At 43.1% G+C, this 19,661-nt stretch overlaps 1 protein-coding gene across 1 annotated transcript in view; it reads left to right on the top strand.

The window, feature by feature from the left end:
- The window catches only part of LOC144680430 (cytosolic 5'-nucleotidase 1A-like), a 114,777-nt gene that overhangs the window by 36,220 nt on the left and 58,896 nt on the right, over positions 1 to 19,661 (top strand). Inside the window, exon 5 of the mRNA XM_078541396.1 lies at positions 12,337 to 12,450. Coding sequence (XP_078397522.1) covers positions 12,337 to 12,450 — 114 coding nt within the window. The remainder of the gene's footprint in view (positions 1 to 12,336; positions 12,451 to 19,661) is intronic.

Consider the following 19,661-nt stretch of genomic DNA (forward strand, 5'->3'; position numbering starts at 1 on the left):
TGGCAGTATTTATAAACTTAATACACCATTCAAAAAACCCTTATTCAACAAGGTGTAAATTTTTCAAGTAATTTTACCATGGGACTAACAGCATAAAAGCGCAGGTCTAGTCAGTTTAGTGATTTCTACTTTACTGCAGTCTGGGGTGGGGGCATCAACACACCCTATGGAGAAGCACAGAATCACTGATAGCAACTTCTAGATCTCCGTGTTTAACTGCGTGTGTACGGACTCCAGAAGCTGTGTCATTTTCGGAGTACTAATGTTGGCGAATGCTGACAGTTTGCCATTATTAACACCGCAAAAACAGGGCCTAAGTGACTGCTGTTTACTAGAATTGCTATTGTACAGATGATCTTCAGTTCAGTCTGATAATCAATCCAATCATTTTACAGAACGGAAATAAGACAGATGAGTCTTATCATTTCTTGGCCTGTATTGTTGCTCTTTATTTTGCATTCGAACAGTAATTAATTTAGCCTGCATATGAGGGATTGAATGAGCATAAGAACATAAAACATGGGAGCAGAAATAGGCCATTCTACCCTTCAAGCTTACCCCAGCATTCAATAAGATCATGGCTAATCTGCCCCAGGCCTCAACTCCTCTTTCGTGCCAGCTCCTCATAGCCCTCAACTCCCCGATATTTCAAAAATCATTCTACCTCCTCTTTAAATACTTTCAGTGATCTAGCATCCACAACTCTCTGGAGTAGAGAGTTCCAGACATTCACTACCCTCTGAGAAAAGAAATTCCTTCGCATCTCAGTTTTAAATGAGTGTCCCCCTTATTCTGTAACTATGGCCAGAATCTTCGGGTTGGCGAGCCGGGGCGGGCACCTCTCACCGATGTGTAAAATGATGCGCGGTGAAGTTGGGCGGGCATCCCAACATCACCATGCATCACTCAGATCTTGAGTTCGGTGGGCGTGCACCTGCCGAACTGCCAAAGGCCTATTAAGGCCATTTAAACAACAATTAAACTAATTAACTGAGCTGCCCGTCCAACCTTAATGTTGGTGGGCAGGCGAAGAGCCCAGGCGGCCTTCGCATTTATCATGAAACCTCATCCACAGGCCGGATGAGGTTTCATGAAGGTTTTTGGGGTTTAATAAAAATGTTTAATAAAATTCATTGACATGTCCCAGCTCACATGACACTGTCACATGAGGGGGCATGTCTTAAATTTTTTTTTCTTTCTTTATTAAAATTGTCAAAAATCAAACTAATCTCCCTGAGGCAGCTCTGTGCTCTTTCGCATACCTGCGTGAAAGAACGCAGGCCCTGAATCAGCCTCCTCCCCCCCACCCCCTACCCACACAGGCAGCACACAGCGCTTCCGGGAGTGTGTCACACTGGGCGGGCCTTAATTGGCCCGCCCACGTAAAATGGTGGCGCGCGCCTGCGCCCGCTCCCGCCCATCCGCCCCTCAATGGGGAGATAATTCTCCCTTATGTCCCCTAGTTCGAGATTCCACCACGAGTGGAAACACCTTCTCAACATCTAGCCTGTCAAGCCCCCTAGAATCTTATACGTTTCGATAAGATCACCCTTCATTCTTCTAAACTCCAATGAATAAAGGCCTAACCTGTTTAGCCGTTCTTGATAAGTCAACCCCTTCATCCCAGGAATCAGCCTAGTGAATCTCTTTTGAACTGCCTCCAATGCTAGTATATCCTTTCTTAAATACAGGGACCAAAACTGTACACAGTACTCCAGGTGCAACCTCACCAACTGTACAGTTGTAACAAGACTTAGCTATTTTTAAACTCCAAACCCCTGGCAGTACAGGCCAAAATTCCATTTGCCTTCTTAATTACTTGCTACACCTGCATGCTAACTTTTTGTGTTTCATGCACAAGAACTGCCAGATCCCTCTGTGCTGCAATTTTTTGGAGTCTCTCTCCCTTTAAATAATTGTCTGCCTTTTGGTTCTTCCTACCAAAGTGCATGAGCTCACACTTTCCTACATTAAACTCCATCTGCCAAGTTTTTGCCCACTCACTCAACCTGTCTATATCCCCTTGCAGGTTCCTTATGTCTTCATCACAACATGCCTTCCCAACTATTTTTGTATCATCAGCAAATTTGGATACATTACACTCTGCCCGCTCCTCCAAGTCATTAATATAGATAGTAAATAATTGAGGCCCTAGGACTGATCATTGTGGCAATCCACTAGTTATGTGTTTCCAACCTGAAACCCATTAAATTGACTCTCTGTCTTCTGTGTGTTAAGCAATCCTCAATCCATGTTCTGCAAAGTGGTCACCCAGTCTGTCCGCAAGTATTATCCAGACCCCTCTGTCGCTTGCCATTTCAAAACTCCACCCTGCTCTCATGCCCACATGTCCGTCCTTGGCTTGCTGCATTGTTCCAGTGAAGCTCAACGCAAACTGGAGGAACAGCACCTCATCTTCCGACTAGGCACTTTACAGCCTTCTGGACTGAATATTGAGTTCAACAATTTTAGATCATGAACTCTCTCCTCCATCCCCACCCCCTTCCCAATTTTCCCCCTCCTTTTTGTTTTTTCCAATAATTTATATAGAGTTTTCTTTTCCCACCTATTTCCATTATTTTTAAATGTATTTCCATCCATTGTTTTATCTCTACCTTTTAGCCTTTTTCGATCCCTTCCCCCCACCCCACCCCCACTAGGGCTATCTGTACCTTGCTCGTCCTGCTTTCTACTCTTAATTAGCACATTACTTTAGATAATATCACCACCTTCAACACCTCTTTGTCCTTTTGTCTGTGGCATCTTTTGATTATCTCTACCTATCACTGGCCCTCTATCCAGCTCATCTTGTCCCACCCCCCCCCCCCCCTCAAACCAGATTATATTTCACCTATTTTTACTTAGTTCTGTTGAAGGGTCATTCGGACTCGAAACGTTAACTGTGTTCCTCTCCGCAGATGCTGCCAGACCTGCTGAGTTTTTCCAGGTATTTTTGTTTTTGTTTTGGATTTCCAGCATCCGCAGGTTTTTGCTTTTATCTTAATGTACAACTGTTAGTTGACCCTGGAACAAATGGCAAATCATAGGCTTTCCCGATGGGGGATTTGTCATTATTTGTGCCTAGTCAAGGTATACTCTGCTGAACCACTAAAGGCATGGAGTAGATTCACAAGACATAGCCATGGAGATGGCATCGTCTCGCCACCACTACCTGGTACAGATAATATGCAGTCATGTAGTTAGCTGCCAAGACTCAATGGGTGGATGAATGATGAACAGTGCCGTGCTCAGTATCCCTTCCACTTGTCCTCTTGCCACCCATCTATCAGGGTGCACCCGCTGTTGACTCTTGACCAGGTTCCTCACAGCTGCACATTGTCATGGCATAACAGTGATTAAGAGTGGGGGGAGGGGGCAACCAGTAAGGCTGCCAGTGGTCACGGAGCACAGCGTGCTACCTTGGAGTCACAGCCACAACATACATGGCACCAAGCATTTGCGCACAGCCATTTTTTCCCACCAAACCTTCCCATTAATCATTGTTTTTTATGGCGAAAGTGGTTAGTGCATGTGAGGACACAAAAGTGAATGAGAGCATTGTGGCCTGAATGGCTCATGGCCCTTTTCGCCTTACACTTTTAGTCATAGAGTGTCACAGGGGGGACACAGGGTAAGGGATGGGCCCAGCTGCCCCAGGACCTTTTTGACCATGTTTTGGTGAAAGAGGCCTAGAAGAGGAGAGCAGTCCTCTACCATGCTGGTTCCCATAAAGCCCCTGCAGCACCCAAGAAGGCCTGGATTCAAATTGCAGCTGCAGTGAGAACAGCAGGAGACTCTCAGTGCTCATGGATTCAGTGCCAGAAATGGTTCAGTGACCTGCAAGGTGAGTAGCATGGCTCATCCACACAGAGCTCCAAGGGAAGGGTCATATTTGCATGCTGTAGCTAAGGTGCGAGACATGGCACATACCACTGCTTCAGTACTGAGGCTTGTATGTGTACACAGCTCATGTAGGTGTGCAAAGAACATGTGAATGAGCACTGTGAGCACAGACACAGTGAAGAGCAATATCCCTTCAATGCACTATCTATCTAGCTAACATTAATTCATATGAACATAAGCTAATGACAAGGACGAAGAATGCCAGAGATGGCCCAGACTGGGTGTGGGTCAGCCTGGCTGAGACGCATCCATCCCATGGAACAGTTGGCCATGGAGATTGCCAGAGAGCTCAAATAGCTGTCTGTTGGTGATGGTGAATCATGCGTTAGCAGGTGATAAAGGCAGCACATGAAGGTAAATTGGAGATCATGATGTCAGTTCACTGAGCACAATGGGACATTAGCATGAGAGAGAGTGTAAGGATTGGGCTTAACAGAGAAGTGAGTAGCCTGCCTCCACATCCTCTGAGGCAACACGGGGGAGAACTTCATAGGAGTGTGTGAGAGTGAAGGGCGCCATCTCACCTAGAGCACTAATGGGTTCACCTTAGTTACACTTTTCACATTGTATCTGACACATTTGAGCACTTCTTGAATATATTTACTAACACTTGTCCATGACTTGGTGTGTGTTTGTACACTAGAAAGCTGAAAAAGAATGTTAACATTGTGAAGGCCATTATTCTTACCATTATTAATGAGGGCGGCATGCTGAGGTCCACCTCGGCGTGCCATAAACAGGATCAAGGTTGTCGGCTGATTTGTGATGCTTTGGAGGGCTTCTTCCTTCTCTGCCATAGGATTCCAGTGTTCAAAAGCTCAAGCACTGAGATGCTCCTTGTGTCTTTCATTGTCCATCCCAAATTGACTTTAAGAGAGGCTCAATGATCAAATTCCACGAGGAGATGTTGGGCAGCAAGGGCATCTCAAGCATGTTTGCTGGGTGCAAGACCTTCATCCACACTGCAGTGTTACCTATTGGTTTAGGTGTAGTCATCGCAGCTCGAGAGGCTAGGTAACAGGTAGATAGTATCGGTTGTCTGCTGTGTCCATTACTTTGGTTGCATTTGCATTCCAGGTGTCACAGGATGTGCCTTGTGCAGTAATCAGTGTGATTTGGACAAGCTGAGTGAGTGGGCAAATGCATGGCAGATGCAGTATAATGTGGATAAATGTGAGGTTATCCATTTTGGTAGCAAAAACAGGAAGGCAGATTATTATCTGAATGGCTATACATTGAGAGAGGGGAATGTGCAACGAGACCTGGATGTCCTCGTACACCAGTTGCTGAAGGTAAGCATGCAGGTGCAGCAGGCAGTAAAGAAGGCAAATGGTATGTTGGCCTTCATAACCAGAGGATTTGAATACGGGAGCAGGGATGTCTTGCTGCAATTGTACAGGGCATTGGTGAGACCACACCTGGAATATTGTGTGCAGTTTTGGTCTCCTTATCTGAGGAAGGATGTTCTTGCTATAGAGGGAGTGCAGCGAAGGTTTACCAGACTGATTCCTGGGATGGCAGGACTGACATATGAGGAGAGATTGAGTCGATTAGGATTATATTCGCTGGAGTTCAGAAGAATGAGGGATCTCATAGAAACCTATAAAATTCTAACAGGACTAGACAGGGTAGATGCAGGAAGGATGTTCCCGATGGTGGGGGAGTCCAGAACCAGGGGTCACAGTCTGAGGATATGGGGTAGTCCATTTAGTACTGAGGTCAGGAGAAATTTCTTCACCCAGAGACTGGTGAGCCTGTGGAATTCATTACGACAGAAAGTAGTTGAGACCAAAACATTGTATGCTTTCAAGAAGGAGTTAGATGTAGCTCTTGGGGTGAAAGGGATCAAAGGGTATTGGGAGAAAGCAGGAGCAGGCTATTAAGTTGGATGATCAGCCATGATCATAATGAATGGCGGAGCAGGCTCAAAGGGCCAAATGGTCTACTCCTGCTCCTAGTTTCTATGTTTCTATGTAATCAGAAGTTTATGGAAGTCAGGAAAGTTGCATGTGGAGCCCGCATCAGAAATTAGACCATTGGCCGAATGGATGATGCACAAGTTCTTTCAAAGAGATTTTGTTGAACAGTTATGGGCTCCTCATGTGCCTTATCTGCATGTATTCTACAATATATAGTCCTATCAGCATGTATAGGGTTTGAATTCTGACGTTCTGTCACTCTCAACATTGCGTGTATGGTTTGATTATGGACAATTTAACTGCATAGGCCCCTCATTTACTACCATTCATGTTCATGCAAGGAGGCCAAGTTGTGAATGATTTATTACCATGTGTGTTTACACTATGATGAGACACATGGTTATGATGGTGAGGGTTTCAGCCATAGGAATGTGGCTGAGTCAAACTCATCAATGTTTATTTTCTCCCTTGTGAGGGATGGGCAGTCCCTTGAGTAATTGTAGAGTCAATGTACAAGGGTCTTTTGGTGGAAATATGTCACCAGGCATTGGCTGATGGCAATTGTGATATTGGAGGACTTTGCAAAAATCTGTTTTGCACAAAGACACAGCTGGAAATGGTCCCCTCCTGCACAGAGTCAGCCCCGGCTACGCAGCCATGTCACCCAGCTGCTTTGCCATTGATGGTCTCCTCATCCTCATCCGTTTTGGAATCTTTTGAATGGACAGGGACCTCCTCCTCCGCATCTTCCTCTTCCTTAGAGGTTGGAGCCCTGCCCATGGCATCATCATCATAGATTTGTATGCCCCTCTGCAGCGCAATGTCATGCAGCATGCAGCACACCAATACTAATTTTTCATACCCTTGCTGGGGTATGTTTCAGAGCTCCTCCTTAAGGATCGAGGCACCTGAAGTGCATTTATAAAATGCCAATTGCCTGCTTGTTGTACATCTTGTGCCAACATGGCTGTTGTTGTGGCTGCGCTCTGTCTCCATTTGTGGGCCCCTAAAGCGGGTCAATAGCCAAGTTCTTAAGGGGTAGCCCCCGTGTCCCCATGAATCCAACCGCAGATCTGCATTGGTGGCTGAAAAAGCTGAGGGGGTTGGGAGCTCCTTAGTTTGAAGGAGTTGTGGCAGCTGCCAGAGAACCTGCACACACATGAAGGAAGGACCTTGTTGTGGTCACAAACCACCTGGGCATTGAGTGGAAGAACTGCCGGTTGAAATTTGTGTCTGCGTGTCGAATTGGTCTCTTTATGGCAACATGGGTGCAACCAATAGCACCCTGCACCTGAGGGAAGCCTGCTAATTGGATAAAGGCCATGACTCTCTGCGTCTGAGACACCAAATATATAGGGCAATTATGGCTGAGCCTCCAAACCAGCAACGGGGCATTAGTTACAACCTTAATGCAGCTTTGTGTCGCTAACTGGGATATACCAGACAGGTCTCCTGATGATCCCTGGAAAGATTCTCAGGCAAAGAAGTTGAGAGCGACGGTTACCTTCACAGCCACTGGCAGAGCACGGGGGTTGATGGATTGTGGCTCAAGTTGCTGCTGGACCATGCGACTTATACCTGTCACCACCTCACGGCTTAGCCTCAGTCACCTTCAACACTGGTTCTCTGTCATATTGAGGCAAGGTGTCCTAGATCTATACACCCTTCTCACAGTGTAGTACCTGGTTGTCCTGCTTCACCTCCTCCTCCTCCTTCCCCTCCCCCTCCCGCTCCCCCTCCCTGGTGTGCATTCAATAGCTTTTTCCTCTTAACCTTCTGCATTCCCTCTGGCCTCCATCTGCTCAGGGTGGCTGGTTTCCATGGCCTCAGTGTGCGAGGGTGCCATACCCATCTTCTATGTCCCTTCGCACAAAGTGTTATATGCCCATCTCCATCACAAAGTTCTTCCTGGCATCTGGGCATGCGAATCAGTAGGGGCAAATATAGTTGTCCTGCAAGACCAGGAGCCCCACCCTCCTACTCCCCTGGATTAAGGGAAGGCGGTTGGAATTTGTTTCCTGAATAAAACTTTAAGCCAAATTCCACAGGGGTACCCTACCTTACCAAAGGGGGTTCCCCTGGCTAGCCAAAGAAATACACCAAGTTCAGACCTGCTCGTACTAGGTTTACTTTGCACACTTCGGGATCCACACTCCTAGGCTACCAAAATCCAACTAGAGTGGAAGCAACTGCTAATTTAAATAGCCAGCTGCCTTCACGAAATGTGCACCGGCCCCATTCCTGCCCCTGTGAAAATAGGAAGTGCCCTTTTTGGGTGTGCGGCTTATAGTTTTTGGGCAGTTCTGCTATTTTTGTCATGATGGAGAGGCTGTCCATCGTGGTGAAAATCTGGGCATTTGTGACCTCCTCACAACTTGCTTTCCGACATATCTTCATCATCATCAGCAAATTCTGCTACAATCCAATGCCTTCATCCAAGACATGAATATAGATCGTAAATAGTTGAGATTCTCATACTGATCCCTGTGGCACTCCACTAGTTACAGCTTGCCAATGTGAAAATGACCCATTTATCCTAACTCTCTACTTCCTGTTAATTAGCCAGTTATCTAGCCATGCTAACATATCATCCCCAACAAAATATACTCTTATCTTGTGGCACCTTATTGAATGCCTCTTGGAAATATAAGTTCACAGCATCCACTGGTTCCCCTTTATCCATTCTCAATGAACTCATAATTTTTTAAATATATTTATTCATAGGATGGGGGCATCACTGGCTAGGCCAGCATTTATTGCCCATCCCTAGTTGCCCTTGAGAACTGAGTGGCTTTCAGAGGCAACCTGTTTGGGGTCACATGTAGACCAGGTAAGCACAGCAGATTTTCCCTTCCCTTCATTAGTGAACCAGATGGGTTTTATAACAATGGTTTATTCCAGATTTTGTATTTGAATTCAAATTTCACCATCTGCTATGGTGGGATTTGAACCTCGATCCCCCAGGGCATTACCCTGGGTCTACTGGATTAATTAGTCCAGTGACAGTACCACTACACCACCACCTCCCCTTTCACAATACCATATTGACTCTGCTTGATTGTGTAACGATTTTCTAAATGTCCTAGCATTATCCCAATGGCAGATGTTGGACTAACTTGCCTATAATTTCCTGCTTTCTGTCTCCCTCCTTTCTTGATCAGAGGGGTTACATTGCAGTTTTAAAATCTGAGAGCTTTCCAGAATCTAGAGAGTTTTGGAAGATTACAACCAATGCATCCACTACCTCTGCAGCCAATTCTTTTAAGACTCTAGGATGCAAGACAGCAAGTCCATTAGACTTGTCAGCTTTAAGTCCCATTTGTATTCTCATTATTTTATTCTCTAGTGATAGCGATTGGTCTAAGTTCCGCCCTCCCTTTTGCCTCTTGATTTTCAACTATTCTTGGAATGCATTTTGTATCTTCTACTGTGAAGACAGATACAAAATACTTGTTCAAAGCCTCCACCATGTTTCCCATTATTAATTCCCCAGTCTCACCCTCTAAGGGACCAATGCTCACTTTAGCTACTCTTGTCCTTTTTATTTCCTTGTAGAAGCTTTTACCGTCTGTCATTATGTTTCTTACTAGTTTTCTCTTACACTTCAATCTCACCCTCTTTATTATTTTTTTAGTCATCTTTTGCTGATTTCTAAAACTTTCCCAATCTTTGCAGCATTGTACGTTTTTTCTTTCAATTTGATAGCACCTTTAATTTCCTTAGTTAGCCACAGATAGTCCATCCTTCTTTGCACAATTTAGTTCGATTGCAGCGCAGCCACATGTCGGACCTACTTGGCCCCACCCTCCCGCAAGTCTAAGTAGTCTTGCAATCAACAAAGCATCGCTATCCCAGAGAATCATTGCTCAATGTCAAGTCTTGCCTTACCATTCGTCGCATGTGTCAGGCAGCAGGCAAAGATGGGTGAGATGGGAAAATGCTGCAAACAAGTCATTCTTGTGTGACTGAAAAGAAAATGAACAGGAACCTAACAATCTAGTATGGTGTTATGCACCCACTCTTGTGCACCTACAAATTGGTACTCTTCATTTCAATGTTGCTCCTATATTGTGCAACCCCTGTGGATCCAGCAGAACTGGAAACAGGCTGCTCAGATCACTGCTATCATTGCTGAGATGCTCTTGACTGGTTTCCTCTGGGCTTTGGAGCCTGGGAAGGCTCTGTTGAAAACTGCTCCACCCACAACTGTACAGGGGGTGACTGAGTCATCGCGATGTGATGCATGTGGGTCGCTGAGTGAGGTGGGGGCAATGAGTAAGAACCTGAAGTGCTTTGAGCAGGGCCCTCACGTCTACTTCCATACCCTGTTTCTCCATTTTCTCTCCCCACTCACGCGACTGATCTAGAGAACACTCTGCTGCACATCAGTGGGGGACTGACGGCTCAAGGCAGGAGGTTGATCAGTTTTGTTTAATGTGACATTCAGGGTGTGCAAACTGTTGATGATACCTGGCCATGCACTCATTGCATTGCTGCATTTGACATTTCATTCAGCTACCCAACTTTCCATGAATGAAAACATTATGGCAAGGATCTGACACATTGTGGCACTCATGCTTAAGACAGACTCCTCCAATCTCTCTGCAAGGGTGCTCAGTGCTTCTGGAAAATCTGATTAGACTTCACACATTTCTGCTGCTGCCTCAAGATTAGTTTTGTCATTGGTCCCCAAGGCTCAGTATCTGAGCAGAGTTTGGACTGTCCTGCATCCTCTGAGATTGGGATTCTCCACTGCTGTCTTTGTCTCCAACATCTGCTCTTGCCAGTGATGCGTGAGACATCATGTGAAAACCCAACTACCTGTGGCCGGAATTTTCCGCACCCTCCTACTAGCAGGATCTTCTGGTCCTGTTGAATTCAACGGACATTTGAATGGCTTGCAGCATCTGCCATGGAGGAACATGCCATTGCAGGGCCAGGAAATCCCAACCTTTGTCTCTCGTCCCACCAAGGTGTGTGTGTATATGAGTTGGTGGATGGTGTGAATGAGTCCTATGATGGTGCATCCTCAGAGTGAGTCTTTGCCCTCCTCCTGCACCATCTCCTGTGCAACCCTCAATGGCACTGTAGGAGATTAAAACATGGTTTAGAACTGCAAAGATTGGAAGGACTTAGGTAGACATTATACACATGATCATATTTCACTGACTGCAGACATTAGGTCAACATGACTGAGAGTTGTATACCATGTAGCTGTGTGATATTTAATTCTATTACCAGGATCACCAAAACTCAGCTTATCTTGAGTTCTTCCTGCTCTGGCTGTCAGAATCAAGATGACTGGAGAGCCACTGCCAGTTCTCTGCCTTTCCCTGGTGTTCTGTGCTCTCTTGTCCTGCAAGGAGGAAGAGAAGAGTTCCATGAGTGAGAATAGCAAAATGTTCTGAAAGGGTGGATGGATGAGCTAATTGTTCAGGAAATCTGGAGACCAGGTCCACATGCTATAGCTGGATCAAAGGATCACTGACAAATCGATTCCAAGTACTTCTGGGTTCCAGTGCATTAGGAGGTTCCCTGATCTTTCAGTGAATCTGTCCAAATGGCTATGACCGTATCACATTTACATTTTAAAAAATTATGCAGTAGATGCATAACTCTGACACAGGACAAGAATATGAGTAGGAGCAACTTACTATTTATACAGTCTGTAGCACAGAAAAGCTAATCAGATAAATCTTCTAGTTAATTACATGGCCAGCCATTACATCTTGTGCCCTGTTACAATTTTTGATGGTTCCTCTGCATGGCAGACATTGCCCATTCCACTAAAATGAATCTTACTCTTACCTGCACAACAGGCAGTCCTCGACTTTGAGGTGTAACTTATCACGTGCAGTAAACATGCAAGATGAATTACCATTGAATTCATTCCACAAAAGAAGAGGGACCTGAAATTCCACAGACCTTCTGACCTACTCCCACCGTGGATCTGGTAGGATTGTGGTGATGGTCTGGAAATTAGGTTAGGAACTGGGTTCCAGCCTTCCTTGCCAGTTTCCACAGGATCCTGTTTGGTATGCCTAGTGAAAAGGAACTGTAACAGGGACAAAAGTAGGGCCCCCTAGGGGTTTGAGGACAGGACTATGGCCCTGCCTTCGAGAATGTTATTTTAGTTTTATTTTGGTCCCCTTGTTAAGGGAGCTGATGGGAAACCTTGTGGCATGTTTCTAGGAGTAAAGGAAGCGGTAAGTTATACTCACAAAAACTGGAGGAGTTAGAAGGGTTAATGTGCTAAGGTTTATGTTCAGCTCTGTGGTCGAAGCAGAGTTTTGAACGATTTATTCGGCACTAGAAATAAAGGTATGGAATGTTGACACTGAATGCAAAGGACGTTTTATTCCGCCACACTGCTCACCACTCATTCCTCATCTCGGTAAACACTACTGGCAAAATGAGAAGGAGAGAAACAGTTTGAGTTTTGTCTGGTGTGGTAATTTGTATGGGAGAGAAGCACTAAATTTATAAAACTATAACTTTGTTTCTGTCCCTCCAGGAATTGCAGCAGCCACAATGTGTCATCTTGACAAGGATGCACAGCTTTCTGAGAAGCAGCTAAGGGTGGCGTTTGATGGGGACTCCCTTGTTCAGCAGGAACAGGATGAGAAAAGTATGCAGGGTTATAAGCTGTCAAATTCACCCTACAATCATGAATCCAAGTCAGCCACACAGGTATGATTCACTATGACACCAGAAATTCTTAGTAGATGATGTATTTGGGTGATTTACCTAAAGCTCGCTTATGTTTACGTAAAGCATATTTATAATTTGTGGAATTTTAAATTCAAACTTATTTTAAAGGGCTGACTTTATAAGTGCTAGCAGAGAACCTTTCTTGCACGATACATGTATCAGGAAATCACAGATAAACAACACAAAAATGTTCTGCCCGTATTAATGGAGGGTTGCAGCCTCCAATTAGAGTTATAAGCTCATCGGGCAGAATTTTACGGCAGCGGGATTTTGCATTCCCGCTGAAGTCAACGGGGTTTAGAAAGTCTCGCCGCATTTTACGGCCCCGTCCCCGCCGAAACGGAGCTGTAAAATTGGCCCTCAAGTATCAAAGAATGAAACCCAATTTCCATTATGAAAGAGATTATCTGTATAGAATTTTCTACACTTGCACACCAAGGAATATGACTACGTATTTAAACTGTGGCATGTCTGACTTAGCCAGAAAAAAATAATCTGCAATCATTTCTTGTTGATAGTTGATGAGAACATGTTGAGACCAGTGCATTTCCCATACTTATGACCAAGTTACCAGAGCTTAGTAGCTTATGCATCACATTTAGTTACAGCAGCCTTGAGGTAACAGGATAACCGAACAGGTAGTACATTTGAAGTTCCCCTCTACTATTGGAGCTCATTTAAAGTAACAGGAAGTCCAATGCTTTATGTTCATATCCCTAGCAGGAATTCAAAGTAAATTCATTCATAAACCATTGTAGACAAACAGCCGTGCTCTTATCCAGGAAACTCAGCTCGTGATTTGATTAGGATGATCTCAGTTGTCATTGAGATCAGAATAATTTATCTATCATCAATCATTTAGGGTGGATGGTCAGCTAACCTTTAAATCTAATATTGTTAATTAGATCAGAAACTGAACCGATTGGCAAGTCTGGATTTCAGGAACCATTTCAAAAACTAAGCAGCAAACTGTCCAATTCCAGGGATTATTAAATAAAAGCCAAGGGATTTGTCACAGATGTTATTTTTTTCTTGCAGTTTTCATATTTTGTTGTTTCCATTCGATATTGAGTATTTTTCTTTGTCGGTATTTTCTACATTTATTTTCAAATTTCAAACCTCCAGATTTCCTTTCGTTTGATCTTTGGAGCAAACTATGCTTCCAACTCATAATCACTTAACACCAAAGCCCAATTGTTTATTCAATGATTAAGTCAAATTCCTTTAAACCTATTTGCTGTAATTATTGTGTAGATGTGTGTGAGCACTCATTTTTTTTTTCTATTCTGACCCTCTTCTATGTTTTTTGAGTAGTTTCTTCTCTATATTATCTGTCACTGCCCTGTCTCTCTTACTCACAAGTATACATGAGGATAATAAATGGGATGTGAAGATTGCAGTATTTTAAAGCAGCATTTTGAAGTGGAAGCATAGAAGCTTTTAAAGGATTCTTATTTAGCTGTATTTTTGAAATCTATTTGAAGTTTAAAAAGAAGCAACTAGAAATTTGCTGACTGAATGACCTGGTGAACTAGGTTAAAATTCGGCTTGGTGTCAAGGAACGAACATTCCCCTTCGTGAGTTGGAATAGTGAAAACCTTTTTTTTCCTAAGTTTTAATGTTGCTGCTGAAGATAAGGGCTTGGCAACGTGTGGAGACATTGTGTTTTTCACTTATTGGGATGGTCTTGGATTTCTCAAGAAAATGAAGGAGAAAATAGACAAGATTAACAATGGGAATAACTGTTAAGGGATTTACTTGCATGCTGGAGAACAGTATGTTACCTCAACATTGAAAAGATAGTAAAACAGAACTAAGCATTGTTAACCATATTTGTGCTGGCATGAATGCTTGAGAATATTATGCAGGATGCTGTTGATTCACATCCAAAGAGCACCAAAAGGATCTAAAAGCAGTAAGTCATATTGTAAATCAGCTGGTATTAAATGGGAAGATAGGTAAGGGTTATGGAGTTTTTGGGCATTTGATATAGTTACACCTTTAAGACGTCAAAAAAAAAATTATGGAATTATTGGCACATTTGCTAGCTAGTTTGAAAACTGGCTTGGCATTGAGAAGCATATGTTTATGATAAATGGAAAAATCTCTGGGGTAAAGACGAATGGAGTTCCACAGGGTTTCTTCTGGGTCCCTGCTATCTGTTTATTATTCGTACATGTTCTAGAATGTTTCCAACATTACAACATTGACTGCACTTCAAAAAATACTTCATTGACTGTAAAGTGCTTTGGGGCATTCTGAGGTCATAAAAGATGCTATATAAATGCAAGTCTTTACTTTTCTTTCATGATTTAGAGAAGAATACTTTTGTCCATTATAACATTTTGCTGATGATATCGATATCTGGCAATATGATGAGAATAAATAACATATAATAACATATAACAAATAACATACATAACATATACAGCATCCAAAAAGATCTCAGTCAATTAAACATGAGATGAAGAATGGAAAGTGAGTTTTAATGCAGATAAATGTACAGTAATGGACAAGAAGCATAAATATATATATAATGAAAGGGTGTTGTTTAGCAATTGTAAAAAGGATTTGAGATGTAATTGTTAATTCTTCTGGCTCTTATTGATCATTGCAATATATTCCAATGACCAGGTTGAAGGAACTGCCTATACAGCAATAACTTATAGAAACAGATGTTGAAATAAAAGATTTACTCTAGAATTAGATTAATTATGCTATTGGGTAGGTAGCTGCATGGCAAATCATTTTTAATATTGATAAATATAAAGTGTTGCACATTGGTTGAAAGTGTGAGATATAAATGAGACAGAGAGACCTTAGAAATTGGTGCTGGAGTAATGGTAAATAAATTACTTTCATTGTCCAGACAACGTGGTTATGATGTTTCTAGATTTTATGGGTTCAGCATTATGGGTCACATAAGTAGACCTCTGTTCCTCATTGGCCAAAATATATCTTTAGCTATCCAGTATTTAGATACGCAGTCGTGAACACCCAAGGTTCAAAGAGAAAGCCCTACCATCGACTCACCCACCTTAGCCAAAACACTGTGTACCATCAGCTCTGTCTCATGGTGAAGCCAGGGCACTGTTTGAGCTTTGTAGCTGCTCTCCCCACTGATGTGTCCATCATGTAGCTGAAGTAGTCATTCCCGGAAAAAGTTTACTCCACCCACTGCTATGTATCACCAATGTAGCCATTTAACATTAGCCCTGTGACCCACATGAATTGAAAAGATCCATTCTGTCAGTATATAGGTAATGTTGGATCACAGGAGCATAATTATTCCAGTCACTATAGACTACTGCAACCACAGCCACAATACCTTTATCTTTCACTTATTCATGGTGCCCACTCTATTGGAAAGAGCAAGCAGACCAGAAAGCGGCTGCTTAGAGGCTGGAACTACCTACCCCCTGTGTCCCCAGTTATTCACACTGGTTCACAACAAGGTGAAAGAAAAGACAATAATCCTCTGTGTAAATTCTTGAGAAATATATGGTTGGCATTTTGGAACAGAAATTCTGTTTTCTGGATAGATTAGGTGCAGTCTGTAGCTCTGGGAAGGCTGTCAACATTACTCACAGTCAATGTGCGTTGCATAATTTTGCCCTTCAGAGAGGAGGACTCATTCAACTAAATGACAGGAAGATAGTCCTTCATCCTTGGAGGAGGTGTAAAAGGCAAATGGATAAATGACCAGCTGCTCCACAGCCAGGAAGACTGGTGCTTCAGTCCCTGATCTGCAGGACTTTCTTGTAAAAGTTGCACTTATTTCCCTGCATTACAGAAATTAAATTAATTATTATTAATTATCGAAAGATGAGCTGCTGGTCCTCAAACTTACATTGAACTTCACTGGAGCACTGTAGCGGGCCAGCATGGAACGAAAGGTCAAAGTGGGCAAGGTGGAGAATTAAAATGCCAGTCAACTGGTAACTGTAGTAAAAACAAAAAGCTAAAAGCTACTGCGGATGCTGGAAATCCAAAACAAAAACAGAATTACCTGGAAAAACTCAGCTGGTCTGGCAGCATCGGTGGAGAAGAAATCAGTTAGCTTATATTTCACCTTTCTCCTAACTATACTCAGTTCTGCCGAAGGGTCATGAAGACTCGAAACGTTAACTGATTTCTTCTCCACCGATGCTGCCAGACCTGCTGAGCTTTTCCAGGTAATTCTGTTTTTGTTTTGGTAACTGTAGTCTCTGACCTGCATTTAGCGTCTAGCAATTCAACGTGTGTCTGGTAATGTAACACAAGACTATTTAATCCAGTAATCAGATTATTGAATGTAATCTTGAGTCACAGAATTCTATATAAAATATGTTCAGCATCAAGATGTAAATGACAAGGTCTGCTTAAGTGACCCACTGAGAGAGAAACCTGAAGTTGTAGCAATAAGTTATGAAGTATGAATTGTTATTTTCATTAATCCTCCAAAGGCAAGAACTATGTTGAAATTTTGTCACTCTATGTTTGTTTCTGCACAGTAAATGAGGGGACATTGTTCAGCATACAGTGGGAGCTCAGATTTTCTCTGGGGACTACTCCCCTGTTGGCAGTGTGCTGGTACAGTACAGGACATCTGCCCATCCATGTATAATGAGGCCGACAGTGTAGTAACACCAAAGTTGCATTTGAATAATTTGATGTGCTTCAACTTTTGGAAATGGTGGAAGATCACCAGTTTTAAGGATAGGAAGTAACACTACTGCAGGATTTAATTGTCAATCTTCGCCTTTAATACTTTCACTTCCAAGTCTGAAGTGTGTGGATTTAAGCTCCATTCAGGAACCTGTGGTACATTGTCTAGACTGAACTACAGTGCAATACTGACAGAGCGCTGCACTGCTGGAGGTGTTACCTTTCAGATAAGGCTTTAAATCAAGATTCCATCTGCCCACTGGGGTATATGTAAAATATTCCATGGCACATTTAAAGCAGAGTTGGGGAGCCCTCTATGTCCTGGTGCCTTGCCAATTATCTTATTATTGTTTGTGGGACGTTGTTTGTGCAAATTGGTTGTCATATTTTGGACATCTTGATAATGGGAAAGATCCAAAGTAAAGGCAAAATCCATCACCTTTCTTAAACACCTACAGCAGCTTAAAGTTCTGAGTATTATCAGAAAAATTTATGTTAGTCATCATAAGTATCTGCTTCATACAATATTTTACAATATCTAATGCAGGGCACAACCCCACAACCCAACTTCCCATCCATTCTCCATCATTATTTCTATTCCCCAGTGCAGATCTGGGTTATTCCTGCAAAAGGCGAGGGAAACAAAATCCATTTTGGAATGGAGCACAGAGGACACCAAAGTGAGCAACTTGGAGCCAGAAGAGATAGTTGTCATGGATAGTGCAATCTGCACAACTCACTCACTGCTACTGAGTACAGGAAGACATTTATCAGATTAGACAAATTAAGAGAAGTCATTCATGCTTTCTAAGAATATATTTTACTAAGCAGCTTTATTACAATGACCTCCTCCCACACTATTAAAGTGATATACTTGTATCCCATCAGTGTCTATGAGGTGGCATAGTACTGCAGCCTTCAACTGCAAGTGTTCCTTCACTCACATCCTTACAGATTTTCACTGAGATAAGAACTGACAGCACTGATTTTCCTGAAGAAACCACCTAATCTTGGGCTGTATCAAGTAGGTGGTCTTCTTCTTCAGTTCTCTGTCCTTGGCAATTTTTAAAAATTTGTTCATGGGATGTGGGCTTCACTGGCTGGGACAGCGTTTATTGTCCATCCCTAATTGCCCTTGAGAAGGCGGTGGTGAGCTGCCTTCTTGAACCACTGCAGTCCATGTGGTGTAGGTACACCCACAGTGCTGTTAGGAAGAGAGTTCCAGGATTTTGACCCAGTGACAGTGAAGGAACGGTGATATATTTCCAAGGCAGGATGGTGAGTGGCTTGGAGGAGAACTTCCCAGGTGGTGGTGTTCCCATGTGTCTGCTGCCCCCATCCTTCTAGATGGTAGTGGTCATAGGTTTGGAAGGTGTTGCCTAAGGAGCCTTGGTGAGTTCCTGCATCTTGTAGATGGTACACACTGCTGCTACTGTTCATCTGTGGTGGAGGGAGTGAGTGTTTGTGGGCACCAATCAAATGGGTTGATTTGTCTTGGAGAGTGTCAAGCTTCTTGAGTGTTGTTGAAGCTGCCCTCATCCAGGCAAGTGGGGAGTATTCCATCACACTCCTAACTTGTGCCTTGTAGACGGTAGACAGACTTTGGGGAGTCAGGAGGTGAGTTACTTGTCACAGGATTCCTAGTCTCTGACCTGCTGTTGTAGCCACAGTATTTGTATGGTTAGTCCAGTTCACTGAACCACATGAAGGTGCCATGATTTTTACTATGGGTAGAGAGAAGGGGCAGGCCTTGAATCTACCTCAGCTGGAACAGGGATTGAACCCCATGTTGTTGCACTAATCTGATCCACATGCTAGCCATCTAGCCTACTAAGTTAACTGAGCCCGCACCACTCATATCCTTCCATGCAAATATCCTATTATGCATGGAAACTAATTGCTGGTTGCAGTTATGAACTGCACTTTGACACCTGGGTGTCACTTCATGTTAAGGTGACCGAAGGTAGCTTCACCCTTTTACTCAAACTGAATAAAAATCAACACTAGGGGGAGTAGAGTCCAACAGCTTTACTTCCCTCAGTGAAGCTTAGACTTAAGAACCCAGCTTGAGTAAAAATACTAAAAAATTGTTTTATCTGAAGATATGGAAGGGTTCAGCACCAGTGCATTCCCAGAAACATTTCTGCCTTAAGTGTTGAATCTCCTGTCCATTAGTGGATGTTGAACTTACTGATTATTATTTTGACAAGTTGTGACCATGAGGAAGGCTGAAAGTATTGTAAATGCATGAAGAGACAACTTCAGGAATCTACACTACTCAGTATAAGCCAAAGGTGTAAACGAGTAGGTGGAGCTCCTGCGTACATTTATTCATTCCATGAGACTGAAGTTTATGTAGCTCTCCCAGCAATGGAAGATTAATAGATTAAAGGAGCAGGAATATTGGACAGGCATTCTTTCTGTGCGAACTAGTAACCCACCTTTTTCATCTCAGAAAGAAAATTCAATTGTATTTTTCTC

Source organism: Cetorhinus maximus, chromosome 5, assembly GCF_964194155.1.
Source record: "Cetorhinus maximus chromosome 5, sCetMax3.hap1.1, whole genome shotgun sequence".
In the NCBI taxonomy this organism is placed as follows: Eukaryota; Metazoa; Chordata; class Chondrichthyes; order Lamniformes; family Cetorhinidae; genus Cetorhinus; species Cetorhinus maximus.